Genomic DNA, 26,776 nt, shown 5'->3' on the forward strand with positions numbered 1-26,776 from the left:
GTTCCAGGATTCCATTGAATGCCCATATAACTCATTATACTTGAATATCATATAGCTGCCTTGAGAAGTAGCAGGATTATAATAAACAAACATGGAAACACAGTGACAGAGTTCGCTACTGTGCGTGATGTATAAATGGATCCCAGCAGGTAAGAACAAGAAATTCTCCAAAGGAAAAGGAGAGAACTTTAATTGTGAGCTGTCACATGATCAGTAAGTGCTCTGTTTTTGATTGGCAGAACAACATATTCATCTGATCAAATTAAGTGCATTTACATTCTGAAAGAAATTGCAATTCAACCTCTCAAAAATATAAATTAATGCTAATAAATTATATAAGACTTCCAAAGCAAATGGAAAAATATATTTATCTATAGATTACATATCAGTTAACAACAATATTAGATATCATATGCAATACATTTTACAGCAATAATCTTTTCTGCTATAACGTACCACAGGCATCAGTAGCTACTTTTTTAAAGTCATTCAAAAAATCTGAAAGAACAGACACTTTATTTTATTAACTGATTAATGTAGAATAGACTTAGGTTATGCTTCATTTTTATTCTCTTAAAAAAATATTAGAGATATCACAAGACACACCCACAACATGATAAAAGATATGTTTAAGTATAGGCACCGATGACCTACTTCTCGAGTTGAACACGGCCAATGGACAACACAAGCGGACAAAACACCTATGGAAAAATAAATGGCATGATATTGCTTAATTAAATGGCAGAGACACATTGCCAGTCATGCCTGACTTTAATAAAAGCGACACAGAGCACAGGAATAGAAAGCACGGGATGACCCAGCCACAGTGTATGGCATGTTACCACAGTAGACGGGAGCCTTATCCAAGCCAAACAAGATCATCAACATAGTACATATTGATCATAATGTGATATCACTTGTGACTGACTAAACACATGCAAGAAGAGATGGGTGGAACAACTCTGAACTGAAGCCCCTTACTAACCCATAGCATGTGGCTCAAATGTTTCCCTACAATCTAACCAATCACGGAGCTTGAACACATTTGATTCATTTGAGTTTGGGTTGGATGCTGCTCCAATCTACAATGCATAGCCTGAAGTGAGGAGTGGCACTTGGCATAGAAACCGCAATCAGACATCAGTAATGTACTGTAGTTGTGGTGTGAAGTTTGGCACCTAAAACACCCTACGATGTGTGTGTAGAACGAAACAGCACAGAAACATACAGACTGGTTTATAGACAGACAGTCCCTCACTCACACATAGAAGTCTCTTTTTTTTTTTTAATATTGCACATACTAAAGAACAGTGAAGGAGATACGTACAGTATAGCTTGGTGTGACAGGAGTGTGTAAACCATATCGACTCTAACCCTGGGATATCGTCATCATTTCCACCTTGATCACCTCAGCCACTCACCATGAACGATCACATCCAATTCAAGCATCTATGGGACCAACTCCGCTCCATGGTTAATTATACGTTGTTTTTTAAATGCTACAAACCGAAACGAAGCACTGTAAAATAAGATATTGTAGTTATTTTTGGAACGGTTCAGTGTGTGTTACACTAAAGACCTGTAGAAGGTCAGTCAGTGCAGCCAGTGGGGTCCAGACCATCACTGGGGGGGAGTGGGACTTGTAGTTCTAGAAATAGAAGTTAGGCTGTGTGAAGCTGTCTGCTCTGCATGTCATTTCAACTGGAGGATGTGCACGTCTGTTGCATCCTTGGAAACGTGCACAGCCCATTCAAACTCCCTCACTACAGATTCAGGTTTTCGAGCATGTGCACACTCTGCCGCAGGTTCAATGTCCTCGGCTGAAATGCTCGCCCACGGCAGAGTTAAGACTTGAAGACGTGCACGGCCCGCACCACGTACTGCCTGCAGATGGGGCACTCGCTCATCCTCATCCCACATTTGGTACAGGTGACCATGTGGCCGCACTCTAGCAGCACACAGTCGATCACAGCGTCCATGCAGATGCGACACAGGTGATCATCAGAGGCCAGCTGAACCTTCATACTATCTGTGGAGAGAAACAAGGCGTGAGGAAACAGCATTACCCCATGCAGTACGCAGCCTGAGGATGGCTGTCTTCTCTGGTTCATTCACATACCTTACATCAGTAGCAGTGGAGCCCTCAGAAAACGGGCTCATTGTAATGGCTGGAATGGAATAATTGCAACAGAGTCACGTGGTTTCCATATATTTGATCTGCTTGATACCTGTTCCATTCATTCCATTCCAGCCATTACAATGAGCCCATCCTCCTATAGCTCCCCCCACCAGCCTCATCTGATCAGTAGCTACATGATGTATGTAGTGTGTCAATAGTCAGTTTAGACAGCAGGGTTAACTGGTCTCTCCCCAGAACAACACTTAGTGTGTTAAACAGCAGGGTTAACTGGTCTCTCCCCAGAACAACACTTAGTGTGTTAAACAGCAGGGTTAACGGGTCTCTCTCCAGAACAACACTTAGTGTGTTAAACAGCAGGGTTAACGGGTCTCTCTCCAGAACAACACTTAGTGTGTTAAACAGCAGGGTTAACTGGTCTCTCTCCAGAACAACACTTAGTGTGTTAAACAGCAGGGTTAACGGGTCTCTCTCCAGAACAACACTTAGTGTGTTAAACAGCAGGGTTAACGGGTCTCTCTCCAGAACAACACTTAGTGTGTTAAACAGCAGGGTATAATGCAACCCTCAAGCCCTTTATATTATTAGGAAGGGTGTCTCAAAGACCTGCACTACAATGAAACCTGATGAAGATGGTGGGATTCAAATAATATGACGGGTCGTAACGAGGTAAGAGTTGTTAGGGACCGCGTTAATGACAGGATGAACGGCAGGCCTTCAGTACTAATGAGATGATGGAAATGAGAACAACATGGAACCAAGCCGGGAAATATGATCAGGATCCGACGGAAATTAGACTTCAGCATGCATCAATATGGAGAGGTGTATTTTAAGACAGTGCTAAGCAGGTGGGATGATGGTGGAGTTAGACATGCTTTACACAATAATGCCTTACCTCCCACTGCACCATTGCATATAGGTGGAGGATATGCCACCACTTAGAATGAAAGCACATACCAAAAGAGCCATTAGTGATTCTAACAGCATACAAGCTCTTACTCCAATTCTTCCACCTCACGTAGTACTGAGAACAACTCCTGTACACAGTCATCTGATCCAGCAGTCAATGAGAAGTCACACTTCCACACAAATATGTGCATGTTATATACAACCCAACGATAGAGTGTTGAATGCTCACCTGCGGTCATGCTGTTGATGTTACTGACATTTTCCACTAAAATAAAATCAAGAAATGCATTTTTAATACTGTGCTGTATCTGGAACTGTAAATAACACCAATCAAAAAAACATGTTTTAACTTGGACAGTTTCTATATAGTTGAAAATAGGGTTTAACTGGAGATTGATAAGCTACAATTGGTTGTTATTAACAGGATCACTATGGATTCTAGCTGAGGTCATTAAGGTTGGTTGGTAAAGGAGGAAATGATTCAACGTGGTGCTTACTGGACTTCCTGTTCTGCTCGTCCTCCCGGTAGAGCCGATGTACCCGCTCGATCAGCTCCCACTTCTCACAGCAGCCAGAGTAGTTGACAAAGTTACGGGCCAGAATCTCTTTGAGCTGCCGAACAGACAGGCTCTCAATGTCCCCCTCATTATCCAGGTCAGACAAAGAGGCCCGCGTCCTCCTCTGCGTCACCGGACTAACCTACCAGAGAGAGAAGAGGAGGCCCTTCAGAAAACATGTGCAAGCCAACAAGTTCAACTACGACTAGGTTTTTGTAGTGAACACCATGGTCATTGAAGCAATAGCCTGTGAATCCTCTCACAAGAGTGGGTCAGTGAGTTCTCTTCAGTTAAACACATGCGGTGGAGACAGAGGCTGTCTCACCTCTATGATAGGTTCCCTGGCAGGCTCCAGGTGCAGGAGGGGGATGGTTGGAGCTTCCCCATGCGGCTGGAGTTTCCACAGAAAACAAAACATAGATCAAAAAGACGGTCAGATTCAGTTTTTGAAATGGTATGAAAGCAAATAAGCAGCTTTGAAATACTTGTTTTTTTCCCCCGACAGGATGCTCCTCACTCTTTCGCCCACAAATCAGAATGTCTGTACAACACCACAGGGTGGGCTCTAATCACGAGACTTCCACTTGCAGTTAATCACATTGATATTTGATGGCTCTCTTAAAATGTCTGATAAGGAAATTCGGTATGGAGGCGTGTCCTCTAAAAGGTTGCCCGTGTTACACTTAGTATTCAGCATCATTTGCTTCTTCTAATCTTCAAATCAGTGGTTAACTATTCCCTTTTTTGAAGCCGATGGCTTTATTAGGAGTTTGCCTGCGACCAGAATCCAATGGTCTTGGCAGGGATGCAGCAAAAACGCAGAGTGAGTCTGGTGAGAATGCGTTTGGCTTGTGGCATATTGCCCTGCATTAACTCAGCCCTTTATGTGCAATGAAGAGAGTAGCCGAGACTCCCCTCGCCTCTGTCTCCACTGGACCATAGCACATAAAGCAGTTAGCTAATGGTGCAGGCGCCGGGCATTCTTCTGGTGTGACATCACAATGAGGGATGGGTGTGTAGGGGTCGGGGGACGCTGACGTCCCTGGTCGTACATGCACACACACGCGCTCCCTCCGTCACATTCCGCTGAACCAATAAGCCAGCCGTCTCCCAGCATGCACCTGCGTTTATAATGCATCAGCAGTCCTGTTGGTGGCGTGCTAGTCTCCTCAGCCCAGATGTCACGCTCGAACGATCGAACCGCTGTGCAAGCACCGGGCACCAGCGATGCCCATAACCAGCCGAGGGTGTTACAGTTGGTGCATTCATCTTAAGATAGTTGGTGAGACAACCACACATCACTGTCAGAGTACATCTCTCCTCGATAGCAGCAAAGACAGTGCTAGCGGTATCACAATAGGAGGATGTTGATGTTTGGGATGCCGAAGATGACCCCAGGGACAGAGATGTGAGAAGTACTGTTGTCTTTCTCTTTCTCTCTGTCTTCTCAGTTACAGCTGTTCAGTTGAGAGGAATCAGTAGCCAGCCTGTGTGCGACTGAGCGTGACATAACTGACTCAGCTTAACAGGCAAAGGGTTTAAGCCTTGACTGTTGCTGACTGGCTCCAGCTCCCAGGGTTACACTGTAAACGCAGCTGTTTCCAGCAGTCAGTCAAGTGGACGTCAGCTCACTGCAGTGGCGCTGGGCTTTTCCCTGTGTGAGTGAGGCACCTCATTCATGTCAAACACACACAGCACCAGACTGTATCAAACTGTTTTTTTTCTGGCTGCAAAGAACAGGGCCTGACTGCAATACTACACTGCAATTACTAGACTGCTTGGAAGCTTTTCATGCTCCTATATTTAGCCTATATGGTTTTCCCAGGGGGTCACTTTCTTGGGTTGTGCCATGGCGGAGATATTTGTGGGCTATACTCAGCCTTGTCTCAGGATGGTAAGTTGGTGGTTGAAGATATCCCTCTAGTGGTGTGGGGGCTGTGCTTTGGCCAAGTGGGTGGGGTTATATCCATTCTGTTTGGCCCTGTCCGGGGGTGTCCTCGGATGGGGCCACAGTGTCTCCTGACCCCTCCTGTCTTAGCCTCCAGTATTTATGCTGCAGTAGTTTATGTGTCGGGGGGCTAGGGTCAGTTTGTTATATCTGGAGTACTTCTCCTGTCCTATTCGGTGTCCTGTGTGAATCTAAGTGTGCGTTCTCTAATTCTCTCCTTCTCTCTCTCTTTCTCTCTCGGAGGACCTGAGCCCTAGGACCATGCCCCAGGACTACCTGACATGATGACTCCTTGCTGTCCCCAGTCCACCTGGCCGTGCTGCTGCTCCAGTTTCAACTGACCTGAGCCCTAGGACCATGCCCCAGGACTACCTGACATGATGACTCCTTGCTGTCCCCAGTCCACCTGACCGTGCTGCTGGTCCAGTTTCAACTGTTCTGCCTTATTATTATTTGACCATGCTGGTCATTTATGAACATTTGAACATCTTGGCCATGTTCTGTTATAATCTCCACCCGGGCACAGCCAGAAGAGGACTGGCCACCCCACATAGCCTGGTTCCTCTCTAGGGTTCTTCCTAGGTTTTGGCCTTTCTAGGGAGTTTTTCCTAGCCACCGTGCTTCTACATCTGCATTGCTTGCTGTTTGGGGTTTTAGGCTGGGTTTCTGTACAGCACTTTGAGATATCAGCTGATGTACGAAGGGCTATATAAATACATTTGATTTTGATTTGAGTAGGACTGGGGACAATCATAGCCCTACAAACCAGCACTAGAGATCTAGAACAGATTGCACGTTGCTGATTGTTATGCTTAGCTGTGACTTAACACTGACAAATATGCTTCCCACATCCGTGCCATGTGCTCTTCAAGCTTCACATTAATTAGCTTTGAAACAAGTAGGACAGATGTCAAAAGAGCAGGGAAGGCAGTAACGGAGGGGGGCAGACGTGAGGGAATGGGACCAAGTTTTGTGTGTGTGTGCGTGTGTGCGTGTGTGTGTCCGCGTGCGTGTGCGACTGTGCATGCGTGTGTGAGTGTGAGTGTGAGTGTGTGTGTGTGTGTGTGTGTGTGTGTGTTTGTGTGTGTGTGTGTGTGTGTGTGTGTGTGGTGTGTGTGTGTGTGTTGTGTGTCGTCACACCTGGCTCTGAGCAGTCCCTGAGCTGTCACTCCGGCTGAGAGGAGCGTCTCCCTGGGAGGCAGAGAGCACCGACTGCTCCGAAGCGGAGCGTCGTGTGGCTGAGGGGGGCGAGGCGTGGAGGGAGTGGGGGAGGGAGTGCAGGCTGTCTGTGTCCTCCTCCTCCTCCTCCTCTACAGCTCCTTGTGTGGAGGTGTTTTCCCCTGCTTCCAGGTGGCAGAGCACCAGGTCCACCAGGTCCTCCTTCTCCCTGCAGGTGTCTGTGGGGATGTTGCGCAGCAGCAGGTACTGGCGCAGGTCTTTAACGCGCAGCGCCATGAGCCGTGGTCTCTGGAAGGCCGTGCCGCGCAGGAGGTGACAGGTGGTGCAGCAGCGGAGGTTCTCCTGCAGCACCGAGCACAGGGCACAGAAACTCTTCTTACAGTCCAAGCAAATGTGCTGAGAAAGAGAGGGAGAGAGAGAGGGAGTAGAGAGAGGGAGTAGAGAGAGGGAGAGAGCGAGGGAAGAGAGAGGGAGAGAGGGAGTAGAGAGAGGGAGAGAGAGGAGAGAGAGAGAGCGAGGGAATAGAGAGAGAGAGGGAGTAGAGAGGGAGAGGGGGAGTAGAGAGAGAGAGGGAGTAGAGAGAGGGAGAGAGGGAGTAGAGAGAGGGAGAGAGCGAGGGAATAGAGACAGAGGGAGAGAGGGAGTAGAGAGAGAGAGGGAGTAGAGAGCGAGGGAGTAGAGAGAGAGAGGGAGAGAGGGAGTAGAGAGAGGGAGAGGGTGAGGGAATAGAGAGAGCGGGAGAGATGGAATAGAGAGAGAGAGGGAGTAAAGAGAGGAAGAGTAGAGAGAGAGAGGGAGTAGAGAGAGGGAGAGAGGGAGTAGAGAGAGAGGGAATAGAAAGAGGGAGGGAGTAGAGTGAGGGAGGGAGAGAGAGTAGAGAGAGGGAGTAGAGAGAGGGAGTAGAGAGAGGGAGTAGAGAGAGGGAGAAGGAGTAGAGAAAGGGAGTAGAGAGAGGGAGAAGGAGGAGAGAGAGAGGTGGAGTAGAGAGAGGGAGAGAGTGGGGAGGGAGAGGGAGTAGAGAGAGAGAGAGAGAGAGTAGAGAGAGAGAGGGAGTAGAGAGAGGGAGGGAGTAGGGAGAGGGAGGGAGTATGGAGAGGGAGGGAGTAGAGAGAGAGAGGGAGTAGAGAGAGAGGGAGTAGGGAGAGAGAGAGGGAGTAGAGAGAGAGAGGGAGTAGGGAGAGGGAGGGAGTAGGGAGAGAGAGAGGGAGTAGAGAGAGAGAGGGAGAGAGGGAGTAGAGAGAGGGAGTAGAGAGAGGAAGAGTCATCCCACACATTTAGAAGACAGGCGATCCCATCAGCCAGTCATGTCCATTCCTCCTGATCAATTAATTACTATATTTAATTAATTATTTGGCATCATGGAGTCATTTATTAATTACAGCTAATGAGAGGGATCTGCCAAATTTGCTAGACAACAACTTTCCAAAACAAGGACTCATTTGTGGAGGTGGTAAATGACCTTTTAATGGCGTCAGACCGAGACTCTACATCTTTCCACATGTGCCGAGATCTTAGTGCTGCTTTGATACCATCGATCACCACATTCTTTTGGAGATATTGGAAACCCAAATTGGTCTACACGGACAAGTTCTGTCCTGGTTTGGATCTTATCTGTTGGAAAGATATCTGTTGGTCTCTGTGGATGGTTTGTCCTCTGACAAATCAACTGTAAATTTTGGTGTTCCTCAAGGTTCCGTTTTGGGCCCACTATTGTTTTCACTATATATTTTACCTCTTGGGGATGTCATTCGGAAACATAATGTTAACTTTCACTGCTATGCGGATGACACACAGCTGTACATTTCGATGAAACATGGTGAAGCCCCAAAACTGCCCTCGCTGGAAGCCTGTGTTTCAGACATAAGGAAGTGGGTGGCTGCTTGTTATAGGTCCTAAGAAACAAAGATATCTTCTGTTGAATCTGACAATTAATCTTGATGGTTGTACAGTCGTCTCAAATAAAACTGTGAAGGACCTTGGCGTTACTCTGGACCCTGATCTCTCTTTGAACGAACATATCAAGACTGTTTCAAGGACAGCTTTTTTCCATCTACATAACATTGCAAAAATCAGAAACATTCTGTCCAAAAATGATGCAGAAAAATTAATCCATGCTTTTGTCACTTCTAGGTTAGACTAGTGCAATGCTCTACTTTCCGTTTACCTGGATAAAGCAATAAATAAACTTCAGTTAGTGCTAAACACAGCTGCTAGAATCTTGACTAGATCCAAAACATTTTATCATATTACTCCAGTGCTAGCCTCTCTACACTGGCTTCCTGTTAAGGCAAGGGCTAATTTCAAGGTTTTACTGCTAACCTACAAAGCATTACATGGGCTTGCTCCTACCTATCTTTTCGATTTAGTCCTGCCGCACATACCGACACGTACGCTACGGTCACAAGACGCAGACCTCCTAACTGTCCCTAGAAGTTCTAAGCAAACAGCTGGAGGCAGGGCTTTCTCCTATAGAGCTCCATTTTTATGGAATGGTCTGCCTACCCATGTGAGAGACGCAGAATCGGTCTCAACCTTTAAATCTTTATTGAAGACTCACCTCTTCAGTAGGTCCTATGATTGAGTGTAGTCTTGCCCAGAAGTGTGAAGGTGAACAGAAAGACACTGGAGCAACGAATCGCCCTTGCTGTCTCTGCCTGGCCGGTTCCTCTCTTTCCACTGGGATTCTCTGCCTCTAACCCTGTTTCAGTGGCTGAGTAACTGGCCTACTGGTGCTCTTCCATTCTGTCCCTAGTAGGGGTGCGCACTTGAGTGGGTTGAGTCACTGACGTGATCTTCCTGTCTGGGTTGGCGCCCCCCTTGGGTTGTGCCATGGCGGAGATCTTTGTGGGCTATACTCGGCTTTGTCTCAGGATGGTAAGTTGGTGGTTGAAGATATCCCTCTAGTGGTGTGGGGGCTGTGCTTTGGCAAAGTGGGTGGGGTTATATCCTGCTTGCTTGGCCCTGTCCGGGGGTATCGTCGGATGGGGCTACAGTGTAGCCTGACCCCTCTTGTCTCAGCCTCCAGTATTTATGCTGCAGTAGTTTATGTGTCGGGGGGCTAGAGTCAGTCTGTTATATCTGGAGTATTTATACTATCTTATCTGGTGTCCTGTGTGAATTTAAGTATGCTCTCTCTAATTCTCTCTCTCTTTCTCTCCTTTCTCTCCTTTTTTTCTTTCTTTCTTTCTTTCTTTCTTTCTGTCTTTCATTCTTTCTTTCTTTCTCTCTCTCTCTCTCTCTCTCTCTCTCTCTCTCTCGGAGGACCTGAGCCCTAGGACCATGCCTCAGGACTACCTGGCCTGATGACTCCTTGCTGTCCACAGTACACCTGGTCGTGCTGCTGCTCCAGTTTCAACTGTTCTGCCTGCGGCTATGGAATCCTGACCTGTTCACCGGATGTGCTACCTGTCCCAGACCTGCTGTTTTCAACTTTCTAGAAACAGCAGAAGCGGTAGAGATACTCTGAATGATCGGCACAGCCAGAAGAGGACTGGCCACCCCTCATAGCCTGGTTACTCTCTAGGTTTCTTCCTAGGTTCTGGCCATTCTAGGGAGTTTTTCCTAGCCACTGTGCTTCTACACCTGCATTGCTTGCTGTTTGGGGTTTCAGGCTGGGTTTCTGTACAGCACTTTGAGATATCAGCTGATGTAAGAAGGGCTTTATAAATAAATTTGATTTGATTCCCTATGACATCACCATGTTCTAGGATAGATGAGGACTTTATCTCATTTCTTGGCACATAGAATCTAAATAATACTATATGGCAAATTGCCCAGATATTCCTGACATTCACAAGCTTATCTCGGTTTACTGAGGCAATTCAGATGAATCGACTGACAGACAGCCAGTTTGAATGGAGATTTTTCCATGTCATTGGTGTGTAAATGAGCTGCAGACCACTCTGACAGATCTATTCTTCAATCATCAGTGTTAATCCCCCTGAACCTCTGCTTTCATGACACAAATATCAAGCTGAGCCACACACACACACACACACACGTGTGGTTATAATATAACCCGGGACTGAATCTGCCATCGGCATAGCAACAGGTGTGAGCGGACTGATAGAGCAGTCTGAGTCTGGAAGCTCAGAGAACGCTCCAGGGGCTTCCATCGCTGTCCCAGCATGCCACACTGTCAGACAACGCCTAGAGACACTCTGCCATTTACCTGTCTGCAGTCTAAGCTGGTGCCCTGGTGTGGCCATTATGATTGAGTACTTCATATGGAAGTTAGTTTTATTTGTTTATTTTTAAGGGGCGCATTCTTCCTCGTCCTCCTCATCTTCTTACACACTGTACTCATCAGCTTTCTCATCATAAACAACATCATCATCGTCATTGTTTTACACACTAAAAACATCATACTCCTCACCACTTACCTTGCGCCTAAAGACAGAGAAGGCCAGCCCACAGGCCTTGCAGAGCTGACCTACACTCCCTGCGCTGGTGGGGGGGTAGGTGGAGTACCCGGCGCTGGGGGCAAAGCGGAAGGGTCCCGCCCCGGCCCCGAACCCTGGCTGCTGCCCGCGCACCGTCCCTGTGCCCATCACCTCGTTCAGCAGCCCGCAGCATGATGCCCACATGGACGATGCCCCTGCCTACGACACAAACATACACAGCATGCACGTCTGTTCTCCAAGTTTGAATGCCTAGTTTAGAGTCCAATTATCCATCCCAGTAGGTTCATAAACAATATGCCTTTGGCAGTACTGAAATCATAGTAGCCTACAATGCAATCAATACAGTGCCCCAATTTCATCCCTTTTTTACAACTTTTGTTGCAGGTCGCATCACCAAGGGAAAGGATATCAGACTTCACACTTTATTTGTCATTTGTCCCTGAATCCCACAATGCCTCAGTGTGATCTTCCGCTGCTCAACAACCTTTCCCCTCAATGAACTACACGCCTTTGTGGCTCCTGAGTTCCTCTACAAAAGGCATTGAAATATTGTAATACAGTCTCCGGGATTCTAGTGCATTGAAAATTGTGTAGCAGTGCATGGCGGCAGCCGGCGTATTCAGAACAGAACGTATTCAGAGGCCTGTGAACAGTGGTGCAGCAGAGGCGGATGTTACGGTTTATAGAGCTTCAGAAGAAAGACTTAATAGTCTCTCAGACTGGAACGAACAGGGTGAAAGACACAAAAAAAAGACAGAGGGCGCGGGCTGCAAATACATTATTATGAGAACTCTTTGGGTATGTTTGAGGTTGAAAATGACTGAGTCAAGCACCAGAGTAGAGGTTGACCGTTTAATCGGAATGGCCGATTTCAAGTTTTCATAACAATCGGAAATCGGTAATTCTGGACGCCGATTTTGCAGATTTTTTTTTTACACCTTTATATAATCTTTATTTAACAAGGCAAGTTGGTTAAGAACACATTCTTATTTTCAACGACGGCCTAGGAACAGTGGGTTAACTGCCTTGTTCAGAGGCAGAACGACAGATTTCTACCTTGTCAGCTCAGGGATTCAATCTTGCAACTTTACAGTTAACTAGTCCAACGCTCTAACCCCTGCCTCACGAGGAGCCCGCCTGTTACGCAAATGCAGTAAGAAGCCAAGGTAAGTTGCTAGCTGGCATTTAACATAAACAATCATAATCACTAGTTATAACTACACATGGTTGATGATATTACTAGTTTATCTAGCGTGTCCTGCATTGCATATAATAGATGCAGTGCGCATTCGCGAAAAAGGACTGTCGTTGCTCCAACGTGTACCTAACCATAAACACCAATGCCTTTCTTAAAATCAATACACAGAAGTATATATTTTTAAACCTGCATATTTAGCTAAAAGAAATCCAGGAGAGCAGGCAATATCAACCAGGTGAAATTGTGTCACTTCTCTTGCGTTCATTGCACGCAGAGTCAGAGTATATGCAACATTTTGTGCCGCCTGGCTCATTGCGAACTAATTTGCCAGAATTTTACGTAATTATGACATAACATTGAAGGTTGTGCAATGTAACAGGAATATTTAGACTGATGGATGCAACCCGTTAGATAAAATACAGAACGGTTCCATATTTCACTGAAAGAATAAACGTCTTGTTTTCGAGATAATAGTTTCCGGATTCGACCATATTGATGACCAAAGGCTCTTATTTCTGTGTGTTACTATGTTATAATTAAGTCTATGATTTCATAGAGAAGTCTGACTGAGCAATGGTAGGCACCAGTAGGCTCATAAGCATTCATTCAAACAGCACTTCTGTGCGTTTTGCCAGCAGCTCTGCTGTTTATGACTTCAAGCCTATCAACTCCCGAGATAAGGCTGGTGTAACGATGTGATGTGAAATGGCTAGCTAGTTAGCAGGGTGCGCGCTAATAGCGTTTCAAAAGTCACTAGCTCTGAGACTTGGAGTAGTTGTTCCCCTTGCTCTGCATGGGTAACGCTGCTTCGAGGGTGGCTGTTGTTGATGTGTCCCTGGTTCGAGCCCAGGTAGGAGCGAGGAGAGGGACGGAAGCTATACTGTTACACTGGCAATACTAAAGTGCCTATAAGATATTCCAATAGTCAAAGATATATGAAATACAAATGGTATAGAGAGAAATAGTCCTATAATTCCTATAATAACTACAACCTAAAACTTCTTATCTGGGAATATTGAAGACTCATGTTAAAAGGAACCACCAGCTTTCATATGTTCTCATGTTCTGAGCAAGGAACTTAAACGTTAGCTTTCTTACATGGCACATATTGCACTTTTACTTTCTTCTCCAACACTTTGTTTTTGCATTATTTAAACCAAATTGAACAAGTTTCATTATTTATTTGAGGCTAAATTGATTTTATTGATGTATTATATTAAGTTAAAATAAGTGTTCATTCAGTATTGTTGTAATTGTCATCATCACAAATAAAAGAAAAAAAATGTAATCAGCCGATTAATCGGCATCCGTTTTTTTTGTCCTCCAATAATCGGTATCGGCATTGAAAAATCATAATCGGTCGACCTCTACACCAGAGCCCAAACAGCCTGTCCTAATGAGCTAGTCCGAAGGGGATTAATGAATACATTTCTGTCCATTATCTAATGAATAACAACATTGCAGCAGGACAGTGACCACAGCTCTTATAGACAAAAAACACCAGATGAGAGGAAGGTGACCACAGCTCTTATAAACAAAAAACACCAGATGAGAGGAAGGTGACCACAGCTCTTATAGACAAAAAACACCAGATGAGAGGAAGGTGACCACAGCTCTTATAAACAAAAAACACCAGATGAGAGGACGGTGACCACAGCTCTTATAGACAAAAAACACCAGATGAGAGGAAGGTGACCACAGCTCTTATAAACAAAAAACACCAGATGAGAGGAAGGTGACCACAGCTCTTATAGACAAAAAACACCAGATGAGAGGAAGGTGACCACAGCTCTTATAAACAAAAAACACCAGATGAGAGGAAGGTGACCACAGCTATTATAGACAAAAAACACCAGATGAGAGGAAGGTGACCACAGCTCTTATAAACAAAAAACACCAGATGAGAGGAAGGTGACCACAGCTCTTATAGACAAAAAACACCAGATGAGAGGAAGGTGACCACAGCTCTTATAGACAAAAAGCACCTGATGAGAAGAAGATGACCACAGCTCTTATAGACAAAAAACACCAGATGAGAGGAAAGTGAAAACATCTTCTCTACATAAAGACTTCTATGGTTGCTGTGGGAGCAGTGGGGTCATTTCTCAGTTATGAAAGCCTTATGACCTGGTAGAGTAGGTGCACTTAGGGATATTAGTGTGGTCAAGGACCATAAGAGGACCGTACAGTGCATGTGACATGTTTTCCTGATCAATGTTTTACTGACAGCAAGACTGTCCACTCCTGAGCCTGAGACCCAAGATGGTGTGATCTCAGACGTAGCTCATTGGAGCATACTGGTGAGAGGATGAGGGAGGGGCAGGGAGAGAGAGAGAGAATATGTCTTCTGTTCCACGGTCTGGGGAATCAAGAGCTGACATGAGCATACAGTATGTGGCTCTGTCGGAGTTCAGAAGAGAAGACAGTGTATATTTTACGAGCAGGGGTCGCCGCTGTCCACAAATAAAGCTCTGCTCAGCCATGACCTGCCACAATACTCAGGCCTGCCCTGTGCTCTGTGATCTCACCTCAGTTACATAAGTGCATGTCAGATGGCTAGATGGAATATGTGGAACTGACTACAATGAGAAAGAGAAGGTCTTCTCGGAAATACATTACAGCAATAAGCTTGTGAAACTGAACAGAAAGGTCCACAGCAGCTCACTTTCTAGTTCCAGTTTTCCTGATAATATTTTGCTTTGTTGCCTTCAGAAACTATTCATACACCTTGACTTATTGCAAAATGTGTTGTGTTACAGGCAGAATTCACAATGGGTTCAATAAAACTAAACTTCTCACCCATCTCCACACAATACCCCATAATGGCAAAGTGAAAACATGTTTTTAGAAATGTTAGCAAATTTCTTGAAATACAGAAATATCTCATTAACATAAGTATTCACACCCCTGAGTCAATACACGTTAGGATCAACTATGACAGCGATTACAGCTGTGAGTCTTTCTGGGTAAGTCCCGAAGTGTAAATAAGAATGTGTTAACTGACTTGCCTCGTTAAATAAAGGTTAAAAAAAAAGAAAAAAGAAAGTGCTTTACACACCTGGATTATACAACATTTGCACATTACTTAAGTGAAAACTGTAACTAGGCCACTCAACATTAAAATGTTGTCTCAGTAAGCAACTCCATTGTATATTTGGCCTTGTGTTTTAGGTTATTGTCCTGCTGAAAGGTGAATTAGTCTCCCAGTGTAACGGTTTTCTTTACTTGAAGTAGAGGAGGACCAAAACGCAGCGTGCTTATATTGATTCATGTTTAATTAAAACAGATAAACACGAACACTACAAAACAATAAACGTGGAAAACCAAAAACAGCCCTATCTGGTGCAAACACAGAGACAGGAACAATCACCCACAAACACACAGTGAAACCCAGGCTACCTAAGTATGATTCTCAATCAGAGACAACAAATGACACCTGCCTCTGATTGAGAACCATACTAGGCCGAAACATAGAAATACCCAAATCATAGAAAAACAAACATAGACTGCCCACCCCAACTCACGCCCTGACCATACTAAATAATGACAAAACAAAGGAAATAAAGGTCAGAACGTGACACCCAGTGTCTGTTGGAAAGAAGACTGAACCAGGTTTTCCTCTAAGATTTTGCCTGTGCTTGTTCTATGCAGTTTCTTTTTATCCTAACAAGCTCTAGTCCTTGCCAATGACATGATGCAGCCACCACCATGCTTAAAAATATGAAGAGTGGTACTTAGTGATGTGTTTGATTTGCCCCAAACATAACACTTTTTATTCAGGACATAAAGTTAATTTCTTTGCCACATTTTTTGCAGTTGTACTTTAGGGCCTTATTACAAAATATTTTTTTTACCCAATTGGTAGTCTTGGCCCATCACCGCCACTCCCGTACAGACTCGTGAGAGGCGAAGGTCGAGAGCCATGAGTCCTCCAAAATACAACCCTGCCAAGCCGCACTACTTGCTTAACCCAGAATCCAGCCGTACCAATGTGTCAGAGGAAACAACATACAACTGGCCACTAGTGTCAGCTTGCAGGTGCCCAGCCCGCCACAAGGAGTTGCTAGAGCAAGATGGGCCAAACCCTTCCCTTACCCAGATGACGCTGGGCCAATTGTGTGCCGCCTCATGGGTCTCCTGGTCACGGCCGGCCTGGGATCGAACCCGGGGCTGTAGTGACGCCTCAAGCACTGTGATGCACTGGGTGTATTGATACACCATCCAAAGTATAATTAATAACTTCACCATGCTCAAAAAAATATTCAATGTCTGTTTATTTTATTTTAACCCATCTACCAATAGGTGCCCTTCTTTGCGAGGAGTTGGAAAACCTCTCTGGTCTTTGTGGTAAAATTTGTGTTTGAAATTCACTGCTAGAATGATATTAACTTTCAGATAATTTTATGTGTGGGATACAGAAATGAGGTAGTCATAACAAAATCATGTTAAAGACTTTATTGCTCACAGAGTGAGTCCATGCCACTTATGTGATTTGTTAAGCACATTTGTATTGCCATAACAAAGGGGTTAAATACTTAATCACTCAAGACATTTCAGCTTTTCATTTTTAATTAATTTGTTACATTTAAAAAAAACATCATTCCACTTTGACATTGTGTGTAGGGGGTATTGTACGAAGGCCAGTAACAAAAACATCATTCCACTTTGACATTGTGTGTTGGGGGTATTGTACGAAGGCCAGTATCAAAAACATCATTCCACTTTGACATTGTGTTGGGGGTATTGTACGAAGGCCAGTAGCAAAAACATCATTCCACTTTGACATTGTGTGTAGGGGGTATTGGTATTGTACGAAGGCCAGTAACAAAAACATCATTCCACTTTGACATTTTGTGTTGGGGGTATTGTACGAAGGCCAGTAACAAAAACATCATTCCACTTTGACATTGTGTGTTGGGGGTATTGTACGAAGGCCAGTAACAAAAACATCATTCCACTTTGACATTGTGTGTAGGGGGTATTGTATGAAGGCCAGTAACAAAAACATCATTCCACTTTGACATTGTGTGTTGGGGGTATTGTACGAAGGCCAGTAACAAAAACATCATTCCACTTTGACATTGTGTGTAGGGGGTATTGTATGAAGGCCAGTAACAAAAACATCATTCCACTTTGACATTGTGTGTTGGGGGTATTGTACGAAGGCCAGTAACAAAAACATCATTCCACTTTGACATTGTGTGTAGGGGGTATTGTACGAAGGCCAGTAACAAAAACATCATTCCACTTTGACATTGTGTGTTGGGGGTATTGTACGAAGGCCAGTAACAAAAACATCATTCCACTTTGACATTGTGTGTAGGGGGTATTGGTATTGTACGAAGGCCAGTAACAAAAACATCATTCCACTTTGACATTGTGTGTAGGGGGTATTGTACGAAGGCCAGTAACAAAAACATCATTCCACTTTGGCATTGTGTGTAGGGGGTATTGTACGAAGGCCAGTAACAAAAACATCACAATTGAATCAATTTTAAATTCAGGCCCCTTGACTTTTTCCACATTTTGTTACGTTACAGCCTTATTCTAAAATGGATATACACACAATACCCCATAATGACAAAGCAAAAACAGGTTTATACATTTTTGCAAATGTATAAAAAATAAAAACTGAAACATCACATTTACATAAGTATTCAGACCCTTTACTCAGTACTTTGTCGAAGTACCTTTGGCAGCGATTACAACCTCAAGTCTTCTGGAGTATGACGCTACAAGCTTGGCACACCTGTATTTGGTGGGATTCTCCCATTATTCTCTGCAGATCCTCTCAAGCTCTGTGAGGTTGGATGGGGAGCGTCGCTGCACAGCTATTTTCAGATCTCTCCAGAGATGTTTGATTGGGTTCAAGTCCAGGCTCTGGCTGGGCCACACATGGACATTCAGAGACTTGTCCCGAAGCCACTCCTGGGTTGTCTTGGCTGTGTGCTTAGGGTCGTTGTCCTGTTGGAAGGTGAACCTTTGCCCCAGTCTGACGTCCTGAGCGCTCTGGAGCAGATTTTTATCAAGGATCTCTCTGTAAGTTGCTCCGTTCATTTTCTCTCGATCTTGACTAGTCTCCCAGTCCCTGCCATTGAAAAACACCCCACAGCATGATGCTGTCACCACCATTCCTCACCGTAGGGATGTGCCAGGTTTCCTCCAGACGTGACGCTTGGCCTTTAGGCCAAAGAGTTCAATCTTGGTTTCATCAGACCAGATAATCTTGTTTCTCACGGTCTGAAAGTCTTTAGATGCCTTTTGGCAAATTCCAAGCGGCTGTCATGTGCCTTTCACTGAGGAATGACTTCCGTCTGGCCAATCTACCATAAAGGCCTGATTGGATTGATGCAGAGATGTTTGTCCTTCTGGAAGGTCCTCCCATCTCCACAGAGGAACTCTGGAGCTTTGTCAGAGTGACCATCGGGTTCTTCATCACCTCTCTGACCAAGGCCCTTCTCCTCCCCGATTGATCAGTTTGGCCGGGTGGCCACCTCTAGGAATAGTCTTGGTGGTTCCAAACTTCTTCCATTTAAGAATGATGGAGGCCATTGTGTTCTTGGGACCCTCAATAATGCAGAATTATTTTGGTACCCTTCCCCAGATCTGTGCCTCGACACAATCCTCTCATAGCTCTACGGACAATTCCTTCACCCACATGGCTTGGTTTTTGCTCTGACATGCACTGTCAACTCTGGGACCTTATATAGACAAGTGTTTGCCTTTCCAAATCATGTCCAATCAATTGAATTTACCACAGGTGGATTCCAATCAAGGCGTAGAAACATCTCAGGGATGATAAATAGAAACAAGATGCACCTGAGCTCAATTCCAACTCATCGCAAAGGTTCTGAATACTTATGTAAATGAGGTGTTTCTGTTTTTATTTGTAATACATTTCCCAAAATGTCTCATTTTTAAAATAAGGCTGTAATGTAACCAAATGTTGAAGAAGTCAAGGGGTCCGATTACTTTCCGAATGCGCTCTATGTCAATGCTACAGTATTCACACCCCTCGACTTGAACATGTAAATGAGCCACCATGACTCAGATGTGCCCCTTCCCTTTGGACAGTCACTCAGTGGGCCATTACTACACCCTTCCTCCTCTTTTCTGCTAGATTTACCAGGATGAGGTACAGCGCTCTGGCCATAAAATCACTCATATCTGGCACAGTGCCAGAGGCAGAGCTTTCCCGTCACCTCAATTAGCACCCAGTAAGCTCTGCAGGGAGGGACTGCCAAAGCATACAAGAGATACCTGCAAACAAGAGTTACACTACAGTGCACTACTCTGTTACCAATATCTACACTTTCTTTGCGCTTATTAATATCTCATATACTGATCATGAAGATTAAATATTAATTACTATAACATGCCTGGTTGTGGGCAGTTTTATCTGATGGGGGGATTTAGGGCTCTTAACCCCACCTGTCATGTTTGACTGTTTGTTCTACACTGTTAAAATGTCTATCTCATGATGTGCTGAACCTGCTGATGAGCATTGGGATATTAAATACTTCTGACCTTTGACTTCTATCATCCTTTTTTGCAGACTATATGACAGTGTAAGACATTCCCTAAAGAACAAAGACCAGACAAGGTTGACAAACTGTGCAAATAATTTACGTTTTCTTCCTAAACGCAAAATCCATCAATTCTTCACATTTGTGTTTTTTTCACTAGAAATGCCTTAATGTGTGTGTAAAATATTACTATTCTCCTCTACTGTTTTTTTTATTCATAGATTTTAAATGCGTTTTAAAAAATAACGCTACATATCCAATCTTTAGATGGAATGGAATGTTCGTATCCTATATATTTCACGGTGACATGCCGTTGTCTCACCAAGCTATCTTAAGCCCAACGGACTAACTGTAAGTCAATATGGATAAGAGCATCTACAAAATTACAAAAATGTCTAATGGAAATGTTTTACCTACAGATCTCATTTTACTGTACTGTTTATACTGATGTCACAAATGTACAGTTCTTTATTCAAAATTTAGTTTTTGTTACATTTGACTGTGTATAACCTATCAGTACAATTTATTTCTCTGAGAGTGAGGCGGATATTGTTCAGCAAAATAAATTGATTATTTATCTCTGAAATGAAACCATCAAGTGATAGATTTCAAACAAATGCATGTCTGTCTTTGAACAACCCCATACCATGATTAGATAGTGAAAAAACACACCAATCTCTTTCATAAGTTCTTCATACAATAAAAGTGAATATATCAACATTTCAAAAAAATGTATTATATAGTGTTTTGTAGTGGTGAAAAAAGTACCCAACTTGAGTAAAAGTAAAGATACCGTAATAGAAAATGAGAAAATGAGTCAAGTAAAAGTGAAAGTCCACCAGTAAAAGATTACTTGAGTTAAAAGTCTAAAAGTATTTGGTTTTAAATATACGTAAGTATCAAAATTAAATGTAATTGCTAAAATATACTTAAGTAAAGGTAAAAGTATAAATCATTTTCAAATTCCTTATACATATACAGTACCAGTCAACAGTTTGGACACACCAACTCATTCAAGGGGTGTTCTTTATTTTGACTATTTTCTACATTATAGAACAATAGTGAAGACAACAAAACTATGAAGTAGCACATATGGAATCATGTAGAAACCAAAAAAGTGCTGAACAAATCAAATATATTTGAGATTCTTCAAAGGTGCCACCCTTTGCATTGATGACAGCTTTGCACACTCTTGGCATTCTCTCAACCAGCTTCACCTGGAATGCTTTTCCAACAGTCTTGAAGGAGTTCCCACATATGCTGAGCACTTGTTGGCTGCTTTTCCTTCATACTGTGGCCCAACTCATCCCAAACCATCTCAATTGGGTTGAGGTTGGATGATTGTGGAGGCCAGGTAACCCCCATACACTAATTAAATTCCCACTCTCCCCACTACATATAGCAGAAAGGTAGGCCTCACTTGAAGCCTGATCAGGAGTTAATATGCTTTTGAGTGACATCGGCAGAAGCGTTGAGCCAAAACGTGGAGACGAAGTGTGGGTTAAGGTTAGAGTTAGGGACAGGGTTACAGATAAGGTTGAGCTGGGAGTTTATATGAAGTTAGGGTTGAGGCTAGGTTTAGGGTTGAGCCGGGAGTTGATATGAAGTTAAGGTTAGGATTGAGGCTAGGTTGAGGGTTGAGCTGCAATGTGGACATGAAGCTAAGGTTAATGCCTCAACCCTAGACACACTGGCCACCCCTCAGAGTCTGGTTCCTCTCTAGGTTTCTTCCTAGGTTCCTGCCTTTCTATGGAGCTTTTCCTAGCCACCATGCTTCTACATCTGCATTACATGCTCTTCTGGGTTTTAGGCTGGGTTTCTGTACAAACATCTGCTGATGTAAAAATGGCTTTGTAAATAAATGTGACAGATTGCCATAACCCTAACCTTAATCCAATTAACAATGAATTAATTTGCCCCTCTCTCCACTACATGGCAGAAAGTTAGGCCTCGCTTGAAGCCTGAACTAGAGTTAATGTGCTTTTGAGTAACATTGGCAGAATGGTTGAGGCTAGAAACAAAATCCACACATGGGATCGTTCAACAGACACTACCGATGAACCCAGGCCTATATCTGACCATGTGAAATTAACTCTTCACATTGAATACTTGGTCCTACAGAGAACAAGGCATTTCTCTCCATAGAAATTACCTACACCCCTCACATAATCATAAAGCTCCGTTAACTGTGATTGAGATAGCTAATTGTCCTTGCACACAACCAATCATGACCTTATAGAGATGCCCTGTGTTGTGGTTCAGCTTCCTGTGGCAAAAGGAAGTGTCTTAATTCATCCTCAACATGGTCCTTCATTCTCTCCCTGCAGTTACACAAAAACACTGTCCTCTGTAGAACGGTCAATTCTTAACGTAAAGACCTGAAACTCAGGGCATCATTAAAGAGTGTCCCCAGGAGGCTGTACATTTAATCCTATGATTACAGAAAGTGACTTAATAGGGGGTCATATGGGTAGTTTCAAAGGGTTAAAAAGGTTGAATCTCCCCAAATTGTACATATTTGTGACTGGGGGACCTGGCATATGAAAGTCAATCGACCCAAAATAATGTTTCACCACCATTGGACACAATGGTCTTGCAAGTCAGAAACTAAGAGCATTGTTATGATTTTTTTTGTGACTTGAAACTGTCTGTCTGTCTGTCTGTCTGTCTGTCTGTCTGTCTGTCTGTCTGTCTGTCTGGCTGCCTGTCTGTCTGTCTGTCTGTCTGTCTAACTGCTGGCCTGCCTGCCTGCCTGTCTGTCTGTCTGTCTGTCAGTCTATCGGCCTGTCTGTGGGAGAGTGGAGGGAGAGATAAGAGGAGGGAGAGGCAGGAAAAGAAGGAGGGAGAGAGAATGAAGGGGGAGGAGAGAGAGAAAAAGTGAGGGAAGGGGAGAGAGAGGGTGAAGGAGGGATGGGGATAGAGAAGAGGGGGATGGAGGGAGGGAAAGGAGGGAGATCAAATGGAGGGGTAAGATGGAGGGAGAGAGAGAAAGAGAATGGGGAAGAGGGTGAAGGAGGGAGAGGAGAGAGAGAGGAGGGGGGGAGAGAGTGTCAACAGAGACAGAGGTTGGAGAGAGGAGGGAGCAAGAGAAGGGGGAGGCAGGGAAAGAAGGAGGGAGAGATAATGAAAGGTGGCGGAGGGAGAGAGAGAAGGTGGACGGAGGGAAAGGGAGAAAAAATGGGAGAAGGTGAAGGAGGAACGGGAAGAGAGAGGGATAGAGAGATGAGAGGAGGTGGACAGAGGGAAAGAGAATGGAGGGGAGCGGAGGGAGAGAAGGGGGAGAGAGAGGGAGGGGGAGAGAAAGACAGAGAGGGTGAGAGTGGGAGGAGTTTTAAAGAAGGGGGAGGGAGTGAAAAGAGAATGAGGGGGTGATAAAAAGGAAGTAAATAGTGAGAGGCAGACATTAAATAAACGAGAAAAACATTAACCTTGTTACATTCATCTTTTCCCAATGACTACAATGTATTGAGAAAAATATCAACCCTGTGACGCTCATCTTTTCCCATTGACTGCAATGTATTAAGAAAAACATTAGCTAATTCGACATTTTACCTTTTTGCAAAAATGTGCCAGGATGACGTTTTCCTATGATATCATGTTGCAAAGCCTGAATACTCATAAACTGTAAACCAGGTCTACGCCTGCACCTCAGTTCCAGTACAAACCAGGTCTATACCTTTGACTGAGTCCCAATACTAATATAACCCAGATCTACACCTGTATATCTCAGCCCAAATACCCATACGAACCAAGATAATTGGCTATGTCCCAGTACTCTGATAAACCAGGTCAACCCTTGTGACTATTCAGCAAAACTCACATAAACCAGGTCTACCATTGTGTAAGAGATACTAAAGACACCTTTTGACATTAAATATTTGTTATTGTTATTACACTAATTCAGTTTATGGGTCCCTACATGGCCAATTCCCCGATTTAAACATATGTTGACGCTAATGGAAAAACCATCTGTAAAATAATCTTGATCAAGTATATCCATTACCCAACTCAACTTCAATCTACTGAAAAAAGCAATCATCTGCTATGATAAAATATATATATTAAATTAGATCACAAATGTGACCACTAAGATATGTATATGCCACAAGCATCATGGATTCAATGTATTGAAAATGAAAGCACATATGTAAACTAGACCCTTTAAACATTAGATACAACAAAAGACAATATTTAAAAATAAAAATTAAATTAATTAATGTATTTGAAGAGTTTATACAATTTTTCACATTTGTGTTTTTACATCAGCAATTATTGCTTATGGGTCCCTTCATATGTGTTTAAAATATTACTGTTCTCAGATGTTGTTTTTATTTTTGGTGTACAAAATGCTATGTATCCTTTGTTTAGCTGGAATGGAATGTTGGTGTCCTGTATATTTGACTGTGACAGGCGGTTGTCTCACCGAGCTCTATCTTCAGATGAATGCACTTACTGTAAATCCCTCTGAATAAGAGCATCTGCTAAATGACTCAAATGTCCAATGTATAGACCTCATATTACTGTATAGAATTATTATTTTCTTTTTAGAAATGTAGTTATTTGTTACATTTGACTGTGTAAAACCTAGTAGTACTACTTCTTCCTCTCAGAGTGAGGCAGATGTTTAAAAAAAAACATGATTATTTGTCTCTCTGAAATGAAACCGTCAAGTGATAGATTTTAAACATACTGATTAGATTTTGAAAAAAACCACACCAATGTATTTCAGAATTTCTTTAAACAATAACAGCAAATTTTACAGACAAATTTGGAATGAAACTCTCTTAGTTTTTAAGCTGTTGAATACAGACTTCTGGTGTCAAATTCGTCAGGAAAAGGACACCTCGGAGATTTCTGCTTGTGGTTTTGTGACCATTTTGAGAAATCATATGAAACTTCTCTGAATCATACTAGACACCATAATATATTGCTTATTGTTGATAAGTACATTTTAACTTCTCTAAAACCTTTAAAGTACCAAAATATTTTTCTCACTATTGTGACTGATGAGATTAAATGGGTTAAAGGCTGTTGGCACGTCTAAAAATAAGACCTCATTCTTACGCAGTCATAAAAAGAAGAAGTGAAGAACAACTGCTTTAACCACTTACTCTTGGGGTGGAAGAGGACAGCTCCTACTAATAAAAAATTGTGATTTGGATCCGGGAATATTTTGTTTGCAGGAAATAAAAACGAAGTGGTGTGTCTGCTCCTGTGATATTAAATACAGTATGACTGCTGTATTTAATAAACAGATACCTTTCTGAGTATGTATCACATTTCATTCCAACAGACCATAGCTCATCCCACAGTTCCAAATCCATTTTGGACTTCAGAACTGTGTCATGGCAGTCAACCTATCCTGAGTGAATTCTCTTGCACAATAAAACAATATGCCCCCAATGAGCAACAGACCTGTCTCGAACAAGTCCCCATGACAATTCAATGGAACTCAAGAGAAGTCATGTTGAAAAACAGAATGCAGTATCAATTCATGAGTTGTACTGTATTTCTGCTATCATCCTCCATTTCTCATGAACTGAAAAGCTCATTTTCAATATAAACCAGATTAGTCAACAAAACATCACGGCGTTCTCATCACGGCGTTCTCTCTGGGACAGATTATGGTTTGTCATGATCAGAAAGAAGACCAGATGACCTTTCACCTGCACTGAGACAACAAGGACAATATGGAATACCTGAAGATATAGATGTTACACAAACATGAAATAAAACACATGTGTTTATGATAGGCCTTTGAACAATCATAGCCAGCATTTGTATCGACACTTGTCTAACATCAATGTGATCCTTCATTGCATATACAAGGAAGATACAGTACGTCTTCACTGCAAAGTATTCACCTCCCTACGATGGGTGGGGATAAACTCATTGTGTTTACTTTGCAAAGCGCCTTGTGATACTATTGCCATTTCAAAGACAACTGTCTGCTGCATAACATAACACTGATATGCTGGATCGGAGCCAAACATTACCATTGGAAATAATTGCTCAATTTAGAAAATCTTTACTCCAAATTCTATACTCTGCTGCTCATTAGTGTTGCAAGAAGCAGGACTTTTAAAAAGGGGTAGAGGTGGTTAATTAAAACGAGGTAAATAACTTTCCCGCAAGTTGGATACTCTCACTGACAAAGTGCAAGGGGGTTATTTTTCATAATCATCCATCCTCCACCTCACCATCACCATTGTTATTGTTCTCGCCTGTTGTAGCACTACCGGTCAGTGAGTTGTAGAGATTACTGAGTCCAAAGGCTAACTAAGTACGGGTATTTATCAACAGACCAGAAATCTCACCAATATTTCCTCACTCATTGACTGCAGTATACTGATCTCATTATAGCAGATTAACGCTGGGAAATGGAATAGACATCGCACTGTGGTCCCAGTCTGACACTGGTGCACAGTGGTACAGTCCACTAGAGTCCGACTGAGGGTCAGAAAGCGCTCATGACCATCAACATATAATATCATATATGGATGCCATTATAAATAGAACGCAACATAAATATTTCAACCCTGAGAAAATATTCCAACCGGTAAAAACATGAATGTTACTCACCTTATACATGCATCCGTATAATCAGAGTTTGCAACCCTTTAAAGCAAACGACAAACAACGCAATTCATGTATTGTAATTGTATAACATTGCATGGGTTTGACTGCATATGAAATTGACATTTTGTTTAAATATTTGTCGACAACCGTAATTGAAAGTTGTAAAATAGATAGAATGCAAGCCGGTTGTGCAAAAATATAATAACAGAGATACTTTGACATTGCAATAGGCTTACCATACCTTCATTCCGACTCCCGGCTCTGGAATTTGTCGAGTAATATTAGAATGATGACCATTGCAAGGGCACAAGGAATCACACCATTACGTCTTCCCTCTCAG

General features: G+C 43.2%; 1 protein-coding gene across 3 annotated transcripts; it reads right to left on the reverse strand.

The window, feature by feature from the left end:
* Positions 1-173: 173 nt before the first annotated feature.
* Positions 174-26,776, reverse strand: LOC135517850 (E3 ubiquitin-protein ligase RNF34-like). 3 transcript variants are annotated; one of them, XM_064942505.1, is made up of 9 exons: positions 26,678-26,776; positions 26,440-26,475; positions 11,113-11,331; positions 6,692-7,126; positions 3,929-3,994; positions 3,544-3,745; positions 3,276-3,311; positions 3,033-3,074; positions 174-2,029 (listed from the first exon to the last, which is right to left on the reverse strand). In XM_064942505.1, the coding sequence occupies exons 2-9, from the start codon at positions 26,446-26,448 to the stop codon at positions 1,845-1,847; spliced, it is 1,194 nt and encodes a 397-aa protein (XP_064798577.1). In that variant the 5' UTR covers positions 26,449-26,475; positions 26,678-26,776; the 3' UTR covers positions 174-1,844. The 3 variants fall into 3 exon arrangements, with proteins under 3 accessions (XP_064798577.1, XP_064798578.1, XP_064798579.1); XM_064942506.1 differs by having other exon boundaries at positions 26,673-26,776; XM_064942507.1 differs by lacking the exon at positions 3,033-3,074.

Source organism: Oncorhynchus masou, chromosome 28 (assembly GCF_036934945.1).
Source record: "Oncorhynchus masou masou isolate Uvic2021 chromosome 28, UVic_Omas_1.1, whole genome shotgun sequence".
In the NCBI taxonomy this organism is placed as follows: domain Eukaryota; kingdom Metazoa; phylum Chordata; class Actinopteri; order Salmoniformes; family Salmonidae; genus Oncorhynchus; species Oncorhynchus masou.

What these genes read in the sequence shown, in the direction of transcription:
- LOC135517850 (XM_064942505.1), bottom strand. An exon ending in CGAGCAGAACAGGAAGTCCA is followed by an intron (nt 3,312 to 3,543) that starts GTAAGCACCACG and finishes ATTTTATTTTAG; the next exon opens with TGGAAAATGTCAGTAACATC. An exon ending in CATCAACAGCATGACCGCAG is followed by an intron (nt 3,075 to 3,275) that starts GTGAGCATTCAA and finishes TTTCATTCTAAG; the next exon opens with TGGTGGCATATCCTCCACCT.